This window comes from Sturnus vulgaris, chromosome 29 (assembly GCF_052056855.1).
Source record: "Sturnus vulgaris isolate bStuVul1 chromosome 29, bStuVul1.hap1, whole genome shotgun sequence".
In the NCBI taxonomy this organism is placed as follows: domain Eukaryota; kingdom Metazoa; phylum Chordata; class Aves; order Passeriformes; family Sturnidae; genus Sturnus; species Sturnus vulgaris.
Window position 1 is genome coordinate 1,209,037 of NC_142271.1, and position 21,207 is coordinate 1,230,243.

The window sequence follows — 21,207 nt, forward strand, 5'->3', positions numbered from 1 at the left end:
CTCTAGAGCCTTGGAAAAAACATACCTAACACCACCCAGAAAAAGCTCCAGCTCATTCTAGTCTCGTGTTTTGGGCACTAATAGCTCTTCAAACAGCAATGCCTTAAGGACAAGAGCTGATTGAACTATAGCATGGTTATTTTATTCAGCCACCTTCTTCAGAAAGGAATTCCATCTCTTGGACTGCTGACTGCATGTAGTTGATGAATGTACATAGTGTCTGGACACTACCAAAGTTCTTGATTAAAGAAGTTTATTCCAATCAGTTGACATGATTTACATTGCTACTAAAGAGGCAGTAAAATGGCAAAGACTTGCAATTCACTGTTGGATTTAATATTCTTCACCTTCATCTTCTCCATCCAACGAGTCTGTGCCCACTTCTTCATAATCTTTCTCAAGTGCAGCCAAATCTTCCCGAGCCTCTGAGAACTCCCCTTCCTCCATCCCTTCTCCAACATACCAGTGAACAAAGGCACGTTTGGCATACATCAGGTCAAACTTGTGGTCCAGGCGAGCCCAGGCCTCGGCAATGGCTGTGGTATTGCTCAGCATGCAGACTGCCCGCTGGACTTTGGCCAAGTCGCCCCCAGGAACCACTGTGGGGGGCTGGTAATTGATGCCAACCTACAGGAGATGTGGAAGAGACCATGAGTTTTTTTGTGGTGCTTGACAATGACAATAATCAAAGCCAGACAACAGTAGTTGATTAAAAAGTGTCCCTCACAAAACAGCTCTGCACGAGAACCTAAATCTCCACATCTCAGAATACAAATCAGCTACTAACAGGGCAGCTCAGAGCAAATACCCTCCCACACACCCAGGACAGTGAATGAGAAGTCTAAGAAATCATGCTGGAACTTGTGAGGTTTAGGCAAACCTCCGGGTGCCTCTTGGGCACCCACACTGCCGGGTTATGTTCTTCTTTAAAAAGCCAAGCAAGTTAATAGTTGCTATAAAGTTATTTATTGCAGAAGCACATCAGTCTCAAAGGCAAAAACAAAGCAAAGCAATGGCAAAACGCACATGGCAAAACGCACATGGCAAAACGCACATGGCAAAACGCACATGGCAAAACGCACATGGCAAAACGCACATGGCAAAACGCACATGGCAAAACGCACATGGCAAAACGCACATGGCAAAACGCACATGGCAAAACGCACATGGCAAAACGCACATGGCAAAACGCACATGGCAAAACGCACATGGCAAAACGCACATGGCAAAACGCACCAGCTCTCCCTGGTGCATGTTATTTTATAGAAACTTTCCAACTAGCTAAGACACAAACTCGCACCACTACTCCTTAACCTATTAGAATTCTAGTTTCTCAGCATGCCAGGCTACGTATAGACTAAGTACATGGCCTATCTTGTTTTAACTGAAAAATGTAAGCAATATTCTTAACTCTAACTCTGTCATGTCTGAAGCTAGGTTCTTGGAGCCTCTAAGGAAACACTAGTATGTTTTTCAACCTTCACTAGAAGATGTACTACTTCTCAGGCATCTAAGACCTTTTACTCACTAAAAGCACTTAAAACTTATTCCATTTACTCACTTACTCATTTAATTCAAAGACTTTAATTCAATCCCTGCACTCTGCCTTCTCTCTGAAGAAATCAGAGAGACTCCTGACTAACTGACTCCAACAGGAATTGAGACTTGCCTTAAATCCAGTAGGACACCAGTCCACGAACTGGATGGTGCGCTTGGTCTTGATGGCGGCGATGGCGGCGTTGACATCCTTGGGCACCACGTCGCCGCGGTACAGCATGCAGCACGCCATGTACTTGCCGTGCCGCGGGTCACACTTCACCATCTGGTTGGAGGGCTCGAAGCAGGCATTGGTGATCTCAGCCACGGACAGCTGCTCGTGGTACGCCTTCTCTGCTGAAATAATCGGCGAGTACGTCACCAGAGGGAAGTGGATACGAGGGTAAGGCACCAGGTTAGTCTGGAACTCAGTAAGATCCACGTTTAAGGCACCATCGAACCTAAGGGAAGCAGTAATGGAAGACACTATCTGACCAATGAGGCGATTGAGGTTGGTGTAGGTTGGGCGCTCAATGTCCAGGTTCCGACGGCAAATGTCATAAATGGCCTCATTGTCAACCATGAAGGCACAGTCAGAGTGCTCCAGCGTGGTGTGGGTGGTCAGGATGGAGTTGTAGGGCTCCACAACAGCTGTGGAGACCTGAGGTGCAGGGTAGATGGCGAATTCCAGCTTGGATTTTTTCCCATAGTCAACTGAGAGGCGCTCCATCAGCAGAGAGGTGAAACCAGATCCAGTCCCTCCCCCAAAGCTGTGGAAAATCAGGAAGCCCTGCAAGCCAGTGCACTGATCTGACTGAAAGAGAAAATACAGGTGGTTCAAGACACTGTGTGCATTAAGAATCCCCAGTTAAGCTCAAGAAAGGCATCTCTGAATTCTGACACATACCAACTGTTCAAGCTTCAGAAATAAGGAATTTATTCATCAAGAGTCAAAGAGCTACCCCATGAAAAACAGTATTCTTGGCTGGTTTAAACCCCTACATACTGGATGGTGACCACTTCAAATTGCTGCTTTAAAATTCTTTCTACCCCGAATTCTCAGCTGAGGCCATAAACAACAAGCAAGAAAAGCAGGAATATTCAAAGACCTACACATTATCTATCCCTCACAGTTACTTGGTATTCTCTATCTGCACAAAAACGGAGCAATCTCCCATCCCAGAGCTACTGCTCTAATGCTGTACAACTGCCAAGTGTGTATCTCTGCTCAGGGAAGTGAGCTGTCACAGGCTATTACAGTGCCAGTCCCATTCACTACTCAGAAGACAAAACTAGACAGCCCTGTCCTCACAAAGAGGTGCCACATGATGCTCAGCTCTCAGGATTAACAGGGACTGCCAACAGCTTGTACAAAGAAATTATGACTGGTTTTCAGGTCAAGGTACAGCCTGCTGCAAACTTATCACTGCTTTAATTAGAGACTGCAGCAGTCAAGTGTTCAGAATAATCCCAGTTCTGATCTGCAAAAGGTGAACTTTAAACTAAGAGCAGTCCATATCAGAGCAAATGGGTTTTGTGCAACAAGAACTCCTACCTTTGTGACACAGATTGGGCAATGGACATGCTTTGCAGCCCTCAACAGTGAACCTGAACCTCCTAAACTGTCACCTTTGTAAGTTTGCCACATGACTGAAACATCCCAACTTACTGAGATTTATTCTTTTTCTACTGTTATTACCATAAATTTAATCTAAAAATCATCATAGCAGGAAATACAAACAGTAGTCTAAACCACAGAAGCAAGCACTCTTATTTAAACTTCCTTGAAAGAGCCACAGCCAGAGACCAATCCAGCAGGAACCATGTAAATCATGATTTTTGGTTCTGGCTTTCTGAACATGAAACTACATATGAAGTTTTAGGTGCCTCATCACCATTTTAGGCCACTTGAAAGCCATATCTGACAAGAATAACCCAGACATTCTCAGCTGGCTAAGAATAAAACCAGATGCAGACTAAGTCCATAGATTCTCATACCACAAAGAAATTAAAGCACAATTTATAGAGCTATGCATTTGATAACCTCATTTCCAAATCCTGTAAAACAGATGTTTCAGAGCCTTCAGTGAAGAGAAGTCTTACCAGCTTCCTGATACGCTCTAGAACCAGATCAATTATCTCTTTCCCAACTGTGTAGTGACCTCGAGCATAGTTATTTGCAGCATCTTCTTTACCAGATATCAGTTGCTCAGGATGAAAGAGCTGCCGGTATGTCCCATTCCTAACTTCATCTGGGGAGAGACAAGACATATTTTATTATATATAAACATTTTAATGTTAATTTTCTATATAGACCAGCTTTTTCAAACTTCGGAGGGTGTCTAGAATAATGTACTTAAACCTTTAGAAAAAAAATGCAACTACCTATCAGTAGGTGACTTGCTACAGCCTAAATGCTGAATAACTAAGAAAAATTAAGTTACTCCTTAGGAAAGTGTTCTATTTTACACCAAAGTTTAGAATTTTCACCTGTCAAAACTGGACTATAGCAGCAGAACCATTTTTCCAGTTTAAGAAAAGTCAAGGCCCATTTTACAGCTCAGCAGCTGAAATCCCACTTTTCCCCTTCACTTCCCAATCCTTCCAGGATGCTTCTGTGGGCAGGCAGAGCCAGCATTGCTTGCATGCTCCTTTCTCTTCACTGTATTTTCAGCCAAAGGTAGAGAAAGGTTCAAAAGGAACAGGAGATGCTCCTGGAGAGTTCTGCAATTATCTAAACCCAGAGCTGAAAGCTGCAGCACACAACTGTGTTAAAGCCACTGTGCAGATGCACACAGCATCCCCCAGCAGTTACACATTTGGAGGCTGATTTAGAGCCACTAGGTTCCCAGAAATATGCACTTACACCTAGCAGGCTAAAGCCCTGTCCTACCAGAAAGGTACAAAGACACTCAACAGAGCTTTGTCTATGGTTTAGTTCAAGCCACTCCAGTTGTGTGCTATTGCAGTATTGCATCCTTTAATTTAAATCAGGTGGACAGCAGAGAGCTTTATTAACTACAGCTGAAGTTGCCTGCTTGTATGTATTCATTAATCTGAAATAGAACAAGCAAGACAAAGATAAACAAAATTTAAGACATAAAAGTATAGTTAGCATGCAAACCAATTTAGGCTGAGCAGCTTCCACTGCAGTGGATATTCCACTACAGTCTGATATTCTAAAGTATTTCTAAGACTGCATCAAAATGCAAACAATTTGGAAAAGTTTACCACCTCAAATACCCCTGTGTCTAAGACTTCCTACAGTACCACTCCACAAGGGACAAATATGGGTAACAAGGGAAAAATACAGAACTAAAATAAAATGGTTCTTTATCCTATGCAGATAGGAGTAGTGTGAGCCAAGACAGCCCTCAGGAAGTAACAAAACTTGCAGAGTTCAGAGGATCAGTGACTGGACTACAAAAGTGTGCCTGGAACAAAGGACTTAGGTGAGGGGACAGCTAGACCAGCTTGGCCCAGACATCCTGTCCTTCATATTTTCAAATCTAGCTGGGGTAGATTGTCAAAGACACTTGTAGTGAATTCCCAGATGTCACTGCCCTATTTTGTGGTGGAAAGTTTGATGATGTTTTACGACCACATTCACAGAGGTGATACATATCCACCATCCTGCTGCTTTCTGCAAGACCAGCACTAATCTGGAAGGACAGAAATCCCTGTGCACACATGTGGCAGCTGCACAGCTGCTGGATGCACAAAGATGGGTTTTTCATCAATTCAGTGCACTGGGATTTGCTGCATGAATGGGGAGACTCATGAGCCCTGCCCAGGAAACTGGAGCAGTGATTTTCACATTAGCCACAGAGGAATAACAAAGAGCAGCCATCTCCCAGAAAGGCACATGATGTAATATTTAACAAAAAGCCCTAACTTTGAGTATTACCAACCTTGCCCATCTCCCCACACTACACCTGCATCACCAACAAGCACTGGAACACTCACTACTTTTTGGCATTTGTTCCAAGACTCACTGGCTCCTCTGCCCTGTTTTGCCACCTGTTCTCCCTCATCTCATTTCTCAGCATTCCTGGGTGCTCAGAGCCACCACCTGGCCAGCAGCAGAGGAGACAACAGCCACAGGGCTCAAAAAAGCACAAAGCCAGGCCTGCAACAGCTCCTGGGAATATCAGTGTATGGCCAAGGGTGCCTGGGTTCATTTCAAAGTTATAGCCCAGCACTCCCACCCTTATGTAGCCTCAGAGCCTTCTGCTCCCCTGAGAGGTTCATTCTGCTGTGTTAGCAACAAGAAGGGGTCTGGTGTGTTACACTCAACAGAAGTTACAGGAGAGTCATGGTTTGGTACAGAGGAGTAGCCTGGGCACATTCACACATTTCCCCAGCTCTGTATTGCAAAAACACAGCAACTGCATAAGCACAGGCAACACAGACCTCTGCTATAAGAGTCCCAAATCACTACTTGAGACAAGATGGCTTGACTCAAGAAGAATTACTTCTGGTACACACTGGTGAGAGGAAAACCATGATTCCTGACACAAAGGATGAAGATCTTGTGAAACCCGGAGCTCACGTTGATCTGACAGTGCATCTACTGTCCCAGGATGAAGGATTGGTCAGTGGCTGATGCATGGGATCATATCTGAACACCAAGAGCCAGTGCTGCCAGAGCCTGAAACAGAACTCATTTTCAGGAGTAGATTGTTTCTCAAAGATAAGGCAATGGGAAGTTGAAGCACATGTTCAGAAGTCCCTGAATTTAGGCCAGCTATGGGAACTCATTTCTGCAAGCAAGCACTGTTCAGCTTACACAGATTGCTTTGGGAAACCACAGGAATCATTTCTGTGTACAATAAGGAACCTTCCTAATGATATATATTGTGTCTCTTAAAGAGGTTCTACTGACTGCAGCACATATTATGCCATACTGTTCCAAGGGGCTGTAACTGCTCCTTGCATAGAAAAGCATGAAGCATGTTCATGAGACCCATTGAACTGCACAGCCTGGCAGAAGGTAATGCTGAAATTCTTGACAGCTCCACAGTGCACGTTTGCCAGTCTCATTGAACATAAAGCCAAGTATTTTCCATCACTAGGAAGGTGTAGGCAAGCTTTATGCACTAACAATTTAAAGCCTCAAAGTGTTTTTCAGGACTAGCCAAAAACCGTGGCAGTGTTCAGCAGTGCCTTGCACAGGTGAGTGTTACCTATGACCGCAGGTTCCAGGTCCACAAACACAGCCCTTGGGACGTGCTTCCCCGCGCCCGTCTCGCTGAAGAAGGTGTTGAAGGAGTCGTCCCCGCCGCCCACGCTCTTGTCGCTGGGCATGTTTCCGTCGGGCTGGATGCCGTGCTCCAGGCAGTAGAGCTCCCAGCACGCATTGCCGATCTGCACGCCTGCCTGCCCCACGTGGACTGAGATGCACTCGCGCTGCGGGACACAAACGCATCACTCAGCACAAACAGCACTGCTCTTGTTCAGCAAAGGCTCAGCACACCCAGGGGGACTGCCAGCCCCGCAAAGCCATTAAAACATTGGCCTTATTGTCTTGATGTTGGGGGTATTGGCACAAAACACAACAGAACACAAAAGCCCCTTTGAGACATCATCGGCTCCACCCAGAAAAACCCTCTTGGACATTATCATTTTTACAAGCTCATTTCTCTTTGTTATTCTTCAATCAGACAGGAAGAGTCTGATCAACTCTTTCAAGTTCTTCAGCCAATTCCTGTCTTCATACCACACGGAATATTTAGAAAAGCTGATGATCACACCTCTCACTGGCCCAAGCGTCCAGAACAGCATCACCCAGACCCCAGCTCCACGAGCACAGCCACCAGAGGCAGCAAAATCCTCCCAGGATCCAGGAGCACTTCATTTAATATACACAAAGCCAAAAATATATTCTCCTGATCCCTTGAGGAAACTTTCTCATTCAGTAGGAAAGGCTTTGCCTAACAAACCACTTCATATCCCTCCATAAATACACACCCACCAGGCCTCAAAACACACTGCTGTACACAAGGTACTGAATTCCTCAACACCAGACAAAACTACCTTATGAAAGCTATGCAGAAAATAGTTCAAGGCAGCAAAACTATCTGTTCGTACCCATTTATGAATTCCCAAGTTGCCTATGATGTCCAGAGCATAAACCCAGTTTCTTTAATATTGCAACACAGGACTTCAAATGGTAAAAGCCAAACCATAATAGAAACATCTCCAAACTCCTGGTTCATCTCTGGCAATTTCATATTCAACATCTAGTTTTGAACGTCAGTAAAGCCCGTTCTAGAAGAGCCTAGACTTCAGTTTAATGTGACTGTTAGCCAAAACTATGTTCAGACCCTATGACTGGATGGGACAATTTGGTCCCCTGGAATTCCAGGATAAGCAGGAGTACTTTCAGGCAGAAGTACAGGCCATGCAGAGAATGGACAGGGAGCAGCCCTGGGGAGAAGGACATGGGGGTGCTGGTGGATGAGAAGCTCAACGTGCCCCAGCCACGTGCTCTGGCAGCCCAGAACCCCCCTGTGCTGGGCTGATCCCCCAGCGTGGGCAGCAGGGCAGGGGGGGATTCTGCCCCTGTGGCCCACTCAGGTGAGACCTCACCTGCAGAGCTGCCTCCAGCCCTGGGCTTCCAGCACAGGAAGGACCTGGAGCTGCCCCAAGGCCTGGAGCCCCTCTGCTCTGGAGCCAGGCTGGGAGAGATGGGGGTGTTCAGCCTGGAGAAGGTTCCAGGGAGGCCTTAGAGCCCCTTCCAGGGCCTAAAGGGGCTCCAAGAGAGCCGTAGTGGGACTTTGAACAAATGGAAATGGCCTTCAAATGAAGGAGGATAGGATTAGATTGGATATTAGGATGAAATTCTTCCCTGTGAGGGTGGTGAGGCCCTGGCACAGGCTGCCCAGAGAAGCTGTGGCTACCCCAGCACTGGAAGTGTCCAAGACCAGGCTGGATGGGGCCTGAAGCAGACTGGGATAGTGGAAGAGATTAAACTGGATGGTCTTTAAGGTCCCCTTCAACATAAACCGTTCTGTGATTCTATGACCTGGAACTGCCTATTCCACATCCATAGTCAATGTAGAAAAGCAGGAGCGCAGTCCTTTCAAATTAATTGGGAACCTCATGTAATTAAAATCTGTATTTATTAAAAAAAAAATTGCCTGTTTTCAAGCACAGCACTGTACAGCTGAACTGTTTTTAAGCTCCCATCCATCCAAGCCGTATATTCAGATGTCCAGCCCACATTCTCTCTGCAAGCAGCCTTGCTCAGAGCTGCTGCCACACTTCTCTCTAAAGCCATGACACCATTGCTCTCCGAGCTGAAGCACTGAGCTAGTCCAGTACTCCCATGGCAGAGAACACACACACAGCCAACCCGCACAACATGAAAGAGGTGACAGGAAAACCAGCTGCAGTGCCACAGAGACCAGACCATGGCAACCACTCAGGGAGCATCCCTTTAGGAGAACAGGACAGCCTGAAACTTTTCTGCAGGGAGAGGAGAACAGCACAGACCACCACATCAGCCTGGATCCTAACCTGTCACCTAAGCCTTGGTAAAGAAACTCCTGAGCAGCTGGGAAAGGTCACTGAAAGAGTGTAAAAGGACTACACCCACCACAGAGATGGAGGGTATGTGGAGCAGTTGAGGCCATTGGCTTGTTTAGTCAGGAGAAGAAGGGAGATATGATCATGGTCTAGAGCTTCCTCATGAGAGGAGGCAGAGGGCTCTTTGGCGACCAGTGACAGGAGCCAAGGGAAGCTGTGTCAGGGGAAGATTGCCTGGATATGAGGAAAACATCCTTCCCCCAGAGGGTGATCAGACAATGGAACAGGCTCCTCAGGACAGTGGTCACAACCCCAAAGCTGACAGAACTCAACAGTCTCAGGCAAAGAGTGGGATTCTTGGGGGTGTCCTGTGCAGGGCCAGGATCTGGACTCAATGTTCCTTGTGAGTCCCTTCCAACTCTGAATGTACAGCTTGGCAACACAGCCACAGACCAGTGCTACAGGTGCTACATTAAACCATGCCATGTTTACTTGGACAAAATACAAAGTTCAACACATTGGGCAATGACTCCCTGCAGCAGTACAAACAGCAGTAACTGAGAGGCAGCCCTGCTGCAAAGATCCTGGAGATTACCAAAGAAACCAGCCCGAATGTCCCACAGGGTGGTCTCATCCTCAGCAGGACAAACCATGTGCCAGGGAACAAGAGGAGACACATGGCCAGCACAGGAGAAGGCCTCCCTCTGCTCTGCAAGTGGCACCAGGTCAGATTCTCAAAGGCTGATGCAAGGCTCAGGTTCGTGTTAGGAAAAGCCTCCCCAGTGGAACAGTGTGGCCCTGGAACAGGTCACTAGAGAAGTGGGAAGAAATCTCTATCCTTGGAGGTTTTCAAAACTTGGCTAAACAAGTTCAGTCACAAAGCCTGGCCTGGTGCTACTGTGAGTTCTGCTTTGGGAGTTCTTTCAACTGCTTTCCTACAACTCTGCTAAAGACTTTTAAGTAGTATGTGGCTATTCAATGAAATACAAATTTTTATCAGACAGTAACAGAGTCTCTGCCCATTTCGCACTTCATGGCCTTTTCACAGCACGAAGAATACTAACGAACAAGACTCAGATTTTATGCCAAAAAACATCAGCTCCAAGTTGGAATGACAGGCAAGAGAACTGTCACACTCATTATAACTTGGGGCCTTCACACATAACTGATGAAAGCTTCAGAATAAGGATTAAATGCATACAGACAGCACTGGTGAATGCTGTATTCAAGCCACTACAGAATCCTCTTATTTACTTAACTAATACTAAATGCTTTCCCCACACTTATATACATTATTTGCAAGCACACAGTTTCAGGCAGAATTTCTCCAGCCTAATCTCTGTCTCCTTTCCCTACAGGATGCACTCCAGCTGAAGGGCACTGTCCTGTCCTGTCCCTGCCCTCCCAACAGCTGCAGACTCACCCCTTGCTGCACTCATTGCTGGGCTGCAGCTCCCCAGCTCCTCCACGGCACTGCTGGATCAGGTTCTAGGTCCTCTGCATTCCCCAGCACGGTGCTCAAGGTCCAGCTGCACCTGCATGAGGCTGATGGAAAGCCAAGCTTCCTGAGAAAGGCTGTGCCAGCTCAGAGTAAGCTCACCAGCACACCATATGGAGGAACACTGTTTCCCTGGGATGGGACTCCAGAGAACCTGCATCCTTTGCAGAGACCAGGGGCTCTATTCATACTCTTGATTTGACTATTTGAAATGATAATAAACAGTCCCCAAGGGAAGGGTAAGAGCAAGGACCTCAACACATCCCACCAATACTCTAACTTACAATCATTTTCAGCTCAACAAGTATTTCCCACACATTCACAAGCCTGCAGTGACAGTCTTGCTACATCTGTAAATCCACGTAACCTTCTGACAATATCTTTTCGAAGAGGTGAGAAGACACTACCCCAACGTGGAAGAACGTCATGCCCATCCCAGGCTCCAGCTGTGCTGCCCAGCTCAGCATCTGAACCCTGACCTGTGGGACATCCCAGCCTCGTCACGCCTTTCAGATTACCCTTCAAAGGTGACTCAATTTACCAGGTCATTCTTGCCAGCCAGTCTCACAAAGTCCTTCAGGAACTCTCCCCATCGGCCCAACCCCGGCGCTCCCACCCGCGCACAGCACGGACAGCCCCGGGGCAGGACCGGGGGAGCGGCACCTCGGCAGCAGCCAGGGCGGTGGGCAGGGCTCCTCCCCCGGCCCTGCGGGTCGCGCACATCGCGCGGAGCTGCCCCTCCCCGGGCTCGAACGCAGCGGGAACCCGGCCGCTCTCCCGCTCTGTGCGGGCAAGCCCATAGGGACATGCGGCCCGGGGGCTGACGGCGGCCGGGACGGAGCCGCAGCCCCAGAGCCGGCCAGGTCTGAAGGTCCCGTAGGCCGCCATGTTCTCGATGAGGCCGCCACCATTTTGGGACGAGACGGCGGGAACGACAGGGCGCGGGACGAGAAGCGGCTCGGGGCAGCAAGACCCACCGCCCACCAGGGCCCGGTGGGGCCGTCCCGCCACCAATCCCGTCCCCTCCAGCTTCTCGCTGCAGCGCGCGGAGCGGCGCCAGGCTACCCCTCAGCAGCGGGCCCTCATCCCACTCACCATGGTTTGGAGCGCCGGGACAGACGGGCAACGTGTCTGGACAGCACCGCAACAGCAGCAGCCCTCACCGGGCTCACCTTATATAAACTGAGGGGCGGGGCGCTCGGCTCCCTGCGCTGTGCTCATTGGCGTGGAGTGCGCTCACCTCTGCGCTATTGGATAAAAGAAATGTCTGTCACTGTCCTGCGCGAGCTATTGGCTGATTCATAACAAGGGGCGGGGAGGGGGCGGGGTTTATTCTTCCCGCCAACGAAGGCCGGCACCTCCCTTCTCAAGCCCTGCTTCAGGCCGAGATCGCTGTAGCTGGGCCGGGATCACTGTCCTGGGCCGAGATTGCTGTGGCTGGGCTGGGATCGCTTTGTCCAGAGCCAGCGGCTGAAGGGGACGGGGCTCAGCACTGTGCACCCCCGGGTGTTGGCCAAGGGCTCTGAGCTCAGCCTGGGGAGCCCGGAGCCGGCGGCTGCTGCCCTGGGAAGGAGCCCTGAGGGCTGCTCGTGGCCTCGCACCCACGGGTATCCTGGGTGAAAGCTCTCCCTGTCCCGGCTACGCGCACTGAGCCCAGGGAAAGCCACCAGTGAAACACCCGGGACCAAGGCAAGGCCCCAGGATCTGCTGGGGACACCCTGAGATCCCCACACTGCCTGGTGGGACTCAGAGGCGCTGGTCCTCCAGGCGGGCTCTGGGTGCTGTCTCTGGGCTGAAGGACTGGGGTGTGGACAAATCCCTCTCCCAGGAGGCTGGAGGCAGGGACAGCGGTGCCTGTGCCAAGTGCCACTACTGGGATGAAGAGTCACAAAATGGAAAGGATTCAAAGCTAAAGGGCCAAATCTCGAGAGCCACATAGATTCTACTGGAATCAGCAGATCTGGTGTTTAAATGCCCCAGTTTAAGTTGGATATTAAGTGGGAAGCATAAAAACCTTGTGTTACGTCCTAAGTGTTATATTAACAGAAATATTCCTGAGATTGCCAAATTCACTCCCTGGGTAAAAGCAGCTGCTGTGTGTGTGAGTCTCATGTTTGATACCTGGAGTTCCATTCGTCCTTCAGGGCCTCAGCAGCAGGTTGGGTTTCAGGAAATTCCTTCTTCCTGTACTGAGCTGAGTTTTTGCAGCAGGAGAGGGATGTGAAACAATTCTGAACAATAACAAAGTAGGTGATTTTTCTTCTTCCTGTGTAGATCTCCAGCCCTGCAAGCAGCCTGGATAAAGGCAGTGCTTTTAACAGGAGTGTCATGGAATTCTGCCAGGCTGGATCTGTACGTGGAGGGAAGGGATGAACCCCCTCCCTCCGACTGATCCCCAGGGCAGAGAGCTGACACCTGCTGAGGATGCTGCTCCTGCTTTATCAACCCCACTGCGATCATTTGAGCCCAAGGTGTGGAATGAAACCTGTATGAGTGTACCCTGAGAAAAAAAAAAAGAAGGGCAAAAGCACGCTGGAAAGCAAGGATCAGAGAACCGAGAGAGGAAGTCAGAGGTGGAAGAAGGGGAAAAACCCACAAATAACACTGATATAATTGTTTTTCCAAAGAATGATGCCAAGTTGATGTGTCACTGAAAAACAGGTGGGCTTAGGGAATTCGGCCATCCCCACACCAGAGTGGGGAGTGATCACACAAATGGCTACCTGTGATCTGGGTGATGGACACCAAGGGAAAACATACAGGTGTACAATGTTTTTTTAAAAGATAAGTCTTTCATGTTTTGATCCTCAGCAAGTCCAAACTCTTTGTCTTGTGCTTTCAAGCTGGTATATATTCGAAGAATCCAGTCAACATTAAACTTTTATTAACCCCCAACCTGTGTTCCAAGAGACCTGAAAGACTTCTTTTCTCTCATTTATTTTATCCTAATTGCTTGGCTTAACTTCAATGAGGCATGACCTTGGCTGCAAAGTGCCTTTAGCTGTGACCATCTCCTTAGTGAAGCTGTTTGGTAAAGAAGACCACGATAGTCCTGCTTGTCTGAGACAGGAAGAACTGAAATGACAGAACCATGGAATGGGTTGGGTTGGAAGGGACCTTAAAGCTCATCTCATTCCACCCCCTGCCATGGCAGGGACACCTTCCACTATCCCAGACTGCTCCAAGCCCTGTCCAGCCTGGCCTTGGACACTTCAGGGATGGGGCAGCCACAGCTGCTCTGGGCACTCTAGTCTAAATCTCTCCTCTTTTAGTTTAAAAGCATCCCCTGCCTAGTCCTGTCACTCTCTGCCCTGAAAACCTTTGCAGCTGTAGATGTTCATGATCAGATAGGAGGGATTCCACCTGAAGTGGTCATGAGCTATTGGAAGATGAAAGAGAAAAATAGTTATAATATTTTAGTTTCTTCTGTTCTTTTCTTATTTAAGAAAAAAAAAACAACAGATGTTCTTTATTTTTTTTAATCCTCTGATGTGCTTTTCTCAGTTGGAAACAAAATACCAGCACTACATGGCTAGTGGGATCTTTGCAAGCCCAGATTTAGGAATGCTTTTCCTGTAGGTTAAAAGAGAAAATAGAAAATCTAAATCAAATTAGATTTAATTTTCCACAAGTTGTTATTGTATTACAAATATTTCAGTGTTCTCTTTTTTCTTTTCTCAAGGCCTCCTATTTTAGACATCAGCTATATCTGTGAGAATTTGATCTGCTCATTCAAGCAATACATTTGGTTCTGTTGTTCCAAATTACTAAGGAAATCTTCAACTTATGAGCAAAGTTTAATGTAAAATGTACAATGCATGGAAAATAAGTGCCCACGCTGATTTTTTTTTAATCATTATTTTTAAACTGGTTATAAGACTTTAAAGATTTGATTTATGCTTTTCAAATGCTCTGACCTGAAATAACACCCACACTGCTCCAGCTGTCTTTCAACTCTGCCAGTGCAGCTGAGCAGTGGGGCAGAGCCTGGACTGCCAGTGGCACAGTCACACACTCAGGGGGTTTTATTCTCTGTTAGAAATGTTGTAGCACCACAACATGAGATGGGTCAGACCCCTTGCCAAAGCAGAAAATTCAGATGGCATCGCTCTGAGTGCAGTGAGCATTCTTTTCGGCTTAGCTGACAAAATCAGAGATTAGGCTGGGCTGTGGTGTTAAAGGGTGCCCTGGTCCAGCATCAGCTGAGGTTTTGACAACCTTTATTCCTGAACTGAGCACTTGCTCTGACTTGGGCACCTGCAACCTATGCTGGCATTGCCTCAGCCCCACTCCTCAGGCTCTGTTGGGTGTCTCTTGTGGCATCAAGGGCAGATTCAGGTTGGACACCAGGAAGAATTTTCCTCACTGAAAGGGTGATTAAACACCTGAAGGGGCTTCTCAGGGAGGTTTGGAGTCCTCACCCCTGGAAGTGTCCAAGGAAGGACTGGACGTGGCACTCAATGTTCTGGGCTGGTTGACAAGGTGGGGGTTGGGCACAGCTTGGACTCGATGGACCTTGAGGTCTTTTCCAACCTCAGTGATTCTGTGATTCTGTGAAAAGGACATCAAGGCAGTGATATCACATTTTGCACTTGGAGCTCTGTGTGCCTCAGTTTCCCTCAGTGTGCCCTCCCAGAGCTGCTGCACTAGCAAGAAGTCCCCCAGTCTTACAGAAGCTGTTGCTGCTGCACACCCAAAAACCATTTCTTGGGGTCTGAAATGCTTTTGATTTAGTTTGACTAAACAGTCGTGTCAAGTCCTAGGGGCTATCAGGAGTTTCTTGAGCACATTCTTTTTTCCTGCTGGAGACCAGTTCTGTGAACAGCAGAAGGTTTTTGGTTTCCCAGGATTTCCCTGTGCCTGGTAATGTAATCATGGCCCCAGGCACAGACTTTGGCTGCAACCCATGATTCAGTGAATATGACACCTTCCAAAAATTCTGGACTAGCTGTGCATCTGTGGTACAGTCTCTGTGGCTGCACTGTGGGCCTGGGGCTTCTCCAGCAGCTTGGATGAAACTTCTTTGAATGTACAACTCTGCACCTCTTGCTTTCTGTTCTTTCTCAGAAGAATTGGATATATAACGTGTGCACATTCACTTCTATCACTGAATTCCCAAAAACACGACAGCCTTAACCCCGTGCCTGCCTGCTCAAAGTACCTGGGATGACCTGGGATTTCCATGCACATTTCCCAGCACTCAGATGGACAAGGGCAGCTTGCTGCCTGCATTTCAGCCAGGTACTGACTGGGGTACCAGCTCCTCCTCATCCCCAGCTCACAGGACACCCATCCAGGTGTGGGGATTGCTGAGGGCGTGTGTATGGTGAGAGTGAAACCATCCAATTGCACCACTCAGGGGACAACACTTCACCACAGCTCCATTGTTTCAGAGCTCAGGTTCCTCTCCAAGTGCAAATCCATTCTGTTTCACATATCCATCCTGAGGCCTGTGTACTCACCCTGCTTTTAGATCTGCCTCCTTCCAGAAGTGTAGGGCCCCTCTGACACAGTCAGAAACACTCCCTTGCAAATGCCTCCTTTGTGGAGGCCAAAGAGCCCAGCCCAGATGCCTGTCTGGACAATTCCTGCACAGGAGCATGGCAGACAGGGAAGAGGGGACTGGCAGTGAGTTTGAGAGTTTTCCTGCTCTGGTTTCAGCTGTATCCCATGACCACAGCCTTACACGAGCCCATCACAGGCTGGATCAAGGGGTCCCTCAGCATTGTCGGGGTCCTGCTCCTCAGTGACAGGTTTTATTCTCTGGCTCTGAAAGACCCTTTCTGTCTCTAATATATTTGATTTTATTAATTATTTTAAATTTTAGATGGCAGGACCTGGAGCTGGTCCTGAACATCAGCTGGGAGCTGGTGAAGGGATGTAAGGAGCACACTCCAGCAGCCAGTTCCTTAACATGGATTTCACTTTCTCATAAGGAGAACAGCATAACCCAGGTGAGTGGGGATGGATCCTCTGTCCCATGGCAGCAGGACAGGGCTGTGCCAGCTGCAACCTTTATGGCCACCTGTTCATAGCTCATTTGCCATCAAAAAATTTCCTTAGCTGCAGACACAGGTACAGACAGGTACTCCATCCTTCACTTCCATTCTTTCCTCATCCTTGTTTCCCAAAATGGGCACCCAGCTTCCTCTTGGTCAGCTCAGATGAAACAGTACCATAAACTCCCACAGATGGGGTCAGGGCCAGGGCTGAGTGTCAGAGGGAGGGATGGTGTGACACAGTTGAACATTGACAAACACAGTCCCTTCCCTCCCTTCCCAGTGCAGGGGGATGGGATTGTTTTGGCAGCTCAGAGCTCTCCTGAGGGAGAGGTTGGAAACAGGGACTGATCCCCTGCCCTGTGCACAACACGGGGCTGTGGCAAACGAGGGCCCAGGTCTGTGCTGATCCTGGGGACAGATCCCAGGGACACCCATCATGTGCTGCTGTGGCAGCAGATAGTCTTGGGCTGAGTGTTGGTGCTGCTGTGCTGGTTTGGGTTTCCCTTTGCTTTGCTGATGTCTCTCTTTGGCACTGTAGCAGAGGGTGAGAGGTTGGGTTTAGATCTCTGTGTTTTAATCCTGAGGTGACTGTACACATGAGGAAATCACCAAGGGCAGAACACATTACACAAGAAGAGTCACCCTGGCTCAGCCTTTCACCACTGAACTCACTTGTGGTGACCCACAGCAAACACCTTGGGAAGTGTTGACGTTGTGTAACATCACCACTACCCTGGGATATTCTTCCCCACTTCCAGCAATCCCTGTAATAGAGGATTCCTGAACTACCAGCCTGTATTTTCTGAACTTTCTATCAGACCTATGCTCTGGGGATGGGTTTTTCCATGTCTGTTTGCTCTGTTTCCCACAGGTACCTCAATGCCTCACCAGCAGCCAGGAAAGTACCAGAATCTCCTTTTGGGTCTGGGGTCCTGTATTGCTACAGGAACAGAGGGGTTTTAGCGTTGTCAAGGAGTTACTTCCATTTTGTCTTAACAGAGACTACCATGCATTTTGATTTTGGTTTGATCTTCCTTTGGGGCACTGGGTGCACTTCACTTGAGTTTATCAGATCTGGTCTAACCCTTCTCCTCCAGCTGACAGGTCTGACACCCAGCCCAGGGCTGTGGACTTTAACAGGGGCTCCCACTGCAAAGCCCTGACCTTTGGCTGTTGCAAAATGTACTGTCAGCTCTGCAGAGGCTGGGATGGGACAAGGTTCCTGACATCAGAACTGCCATTAGTCTTTTGGAGAGGTGGAAGGTGAAAAGAAGCAGGGATGTTGTTCTGGAGGTTTTTTTTTCCTTGTAGCCTGGGAAGGGTATGACAGGTAAAGAAAACTGTTGCATAAAGCTGAGCTAGCAAGAATGAGGAAAACCAGTACATTTTGTACTGTGTACTGAGATTTTTGTTGGTTTAGCCCTAACTGTGATCATGTTCTATCCAGACAGGCTCATCTGGCCATTCAGGTCTGGGATGCATTGTCACTAGTGTAAAACTGCAGGAGCAGCCAGCACCCTGTCCTTTCTTGCTGGAATGTATTGATGTAATCTAAATGCATCATGGAAATAATGGAAGACACCCAGAATAGAACACTCTCTTCACCAGACTGGGTTAAAATCAGAAACCACTGCAGCTCTACCTGTACCCTCTTCCTGCCCCATATCCAAGGAACACAGGTTCACCCTGGAGCAGGATGGGGTATTCAGCCCATTTCTGTTTCCTGGGCAAGCTGAAGATCCACAAGCCCTGCCCAGAAAAGGAGGCAGGCCCTGGTGTGCCTCAGGGTGGTGTGGGCAGGAAGAAAGGAAGGTGTCCTGGGAAGGAGAGGGCTGTGATGGTGGAGGTGCTCCAGGCCACCTGGGATGCACCAGAGCAGCACAGCCCAGTGCACATGGCTGGGCTTTGACTGCAGAGCAGGGTGTTCATCTCCTCACATGGACCTGCACATTTGCCCTGGTTTCAGCCAAGACAGGGTGAATTTTTTTCACAGCAGCTATGAGAGGCAGAGCCTGGAGCCGTGTGGGTGCTCCAGGTTATTCCATTCCATGCACTTCACCACCAGGGTGGGGAGGTGCAAGTGAGGGACTCTCTCTTCCTAGAGGAGGATGACATTCCCTTCGGTGGTGTGATGGGGAAAAGCTGTTGGATATTGTGGTTTTCCACAATAATAAATAGTAAATAAATACTGCCCTATACCTCTTGTTACTAATATTGTTGCTATTCCTGGTTGGTTTTTTATCTCATTGCTGTTTCCAGTAAATTGTTCTTATCTCAACACATGATTTGCACCTTTTGTGCCTCCAATTCTCAATCCCATCCCCAGTGCAGGAAGGTGGAGGGGAAGGGGGGCAGTGAGAGGCATCTGATTTAGGGGAGTCTTGGTGGAGATACTGAATTGGGGAATATAATTTCTAAACCACAACAACCTTCTATCCCATCACACAGATCTGCACATTTTATCTCAAGTGATGCATTGCAACAAATGGAGCAAGAATTTGGGGAGGATGCTTAATCCACTGACCTCAGGCCAAACCTTGATGGGAGGACATGGATTCTTCATGAGGGTTTTGGGAAACTTTGCTGGGTGCCAAGATATATCTTTCATTTAGAGCTGAAAACTACTCAACTAGACAGCACTGAATTAATTCCTGTTCTAAACAGTCCTGATCCAGATGGGCTGAGTATCCTTAAATACAGGAGTTACAAGTGCAGAAGGCATAGTCAGAGTGGTTTGCACAAGGGAAGGCCTCCAGAACCGTGAACATGTGCAGTAGGTGTATCTCTAATTATCTGATTAAACTCTGTTTATATCTGATCCTGCCCCCGCAGGGAGTGTCCAATTAAGTGCAGGATGTGCCTGAGTTGCCAGAGTGGAGCCCCAAAGGGCTGGGCTCTGTTTTTGTTTTGTGAGGTTCCTTCTGTGACAGTCAGAGCACTTGCAGCAGTGTCTGCACACAGATGAACATTTCATGAGCAAGTTTAACATCAGCATTCTCTCCCTTGATCACTTGACTTTGTAACCTCACCATGCTATTAGCTTGGCTTCTTGGAGGTAATCCTTAAATAAGAGCCTGGTTTAATTACCTTAAATACATTCTGTGCTTTTAAATCTTGGATTATTTGTTTATCCAACTGTTTTAATCCTGCTCCTGCAAGCATGGACTTCACTACCTGCCCTATTTTTTTGTTCTCTGCAAGCCCACATTGCAGGGGCTGCTCCCATCCCTGCTCACTTTAAATATTGCTTCACCCCAGACTCTTTCAGTGCTGCTTTCCTGCCTTTCCCTGCTGCTCTGTGGTACCAAACCTCCATTTATCAAAGCTGAAACAGCTTCTCTAGCAAGTACAGTTGTTTTTAATTTAGAATTCAAAGCCTTCTTGAGTAACTCACCAATTGGGCTGTGGCCTCTCTGTATTGGGTGCTGTGTGTGTGCCCCTGTCTCAAATGATGCCAAACTTTGGTACCTGAACCTGTACCAGGTTCAGTTTGTTACCTGGGAGTAAACTGTTCCTAGTCTACAAATTTTGTCTTCTCCACACTAACTTTTGGTTTAGATACTGAAAGCATATCTTATCTTGCCTTGCTAGAGGAATTGGTCTCTCTTTTAGGGCAACTAATTGGCTTTTTTTGGGAGGTGTTCACCTGGAGAATGCTCCAGGGAGACCTTAGAGTTCTTTCCAGTGCCTAAAGAGGCTCCAGAAGATCTGGAAGAGGGACTTTGGACAAGGGCATGGAGTGCCTGGATGAGGGGGAATGGCTTTCCACTGACAGAGGGCAGGGATGGGTGGGATACTGGGGAGAAATTCCTCCCTGTGAGGGTGGGCAGGCCCTGGCACAGGGTGCCCAGAGAAGCTGTGGCTGCCCCTGGATCCCTGGAAGTGTCCAAGGCCAGGTTGGACAGGGCTTGGAGCCACCAGGAATAGTAGAAGATGTCCCTGCCCACGACAGGGATGGAAACAAGGTGAGCTTTAAGGTCCTTTCCAACTCAAACCATTTTGGGATTCTTTTTGTGTGGGTAACCAAAATCATTCATTAAGCCAGATCTCTCTTGCTGTGCAGCTTCCCCTCCCTGCTGGTACCAACTCATTCCTATTCCCAGAGTCTGGGCATTCCCATCTGTACCAGCTCTGTCCTTTTGACCATGGAACCTATCAGAGGTGGGGCAGTGAGTGAGCGTGGCAAACAGTTCACATCCTGTTTGGCTTTGGGCTGGGCCAGAGTTACAGCTCTCCACAGCACCTTGTGGTGCTGTTAGGGATCTGTGCTGAAAACAGCACAGATCCCACAGGGATGATTTTGCTCCTGCTGAGTCAGGAGCTGTTGTGCCCACCAGTGTTGGGCTGGGGGTGCACAAGGAGCTGGGGGGACACAGCCAAGACAGCTGTCTCTCACTGACTACAGGGATATCCCAGACCATGTGATGCCATTGCTCAGCCCTGAAACAGAGAGTGGGGGGATGGTGGGGGCTGGCCAGGCTTAGGGCAGTTGGTGATGAGCAATTGCTTTCTTGTATCATTTGTTTTTCTTGGTTTATATTTTCCTCTCTTTGTTATTTTTTCCCCCTTACATTCATTAAAAAATCCTTTTTCAATATTTAACTGTCTTCATGCCAACCCACCAGTTTTCTCACTTTCACC

The 21,207-nt window shown here is 48.1% G+C and overlaps 1 protein-coding gene across 2 annotated transcripts; it reads right to left on the minus strand.

The window, feature by feature from the left end:
• Nucleotides 1-236: 236 nt before the first annotated feature.
• On the minus strand, nucleotides 237-11,748 carry LOC106851107 (tubulin alpha-1C chain). 2 transcript variants are annotated; one of them, XM_088180406.1, is made up of 6 exons: nucleotides 11,660-11,718; nucleotides 10,490-10,611; nucleotides 6,723-6,945; nucleotides 3,640-3,788; nucleotides 1,670-2,350; nucleotides 237-627 (listed from the first exon to the last, which is right to left on the minus strand). In XM_088180406.1, exons 3-6 carry the CDS (start codon nucleotides 6,841-6,843, stop codon nucleotides 334-336), a joined length of 1,245 nt encoding a protein of 414 aa, XP_088036532.1. In that variant the 5' UTR covers nucleotides 6,844-6,945; nucleotides 10,490-10,611; nucleotides 11,660-11,718; the 3' UTR covers nucleotides 237-333. The 2 variants fall into 2 exon arrangements, with proteins under 2 accessions (XP_088036532.1, XP_014728338.1); XM_014872852.2 differs by lacking the exon at nucleotides 10,490-10,611 and having other exon boundaries at nucleotides 11,660-11,748.
• Between the last annotated feature and the right edge of the window lie 9,459 nt (nucleotides 11,749-21,207).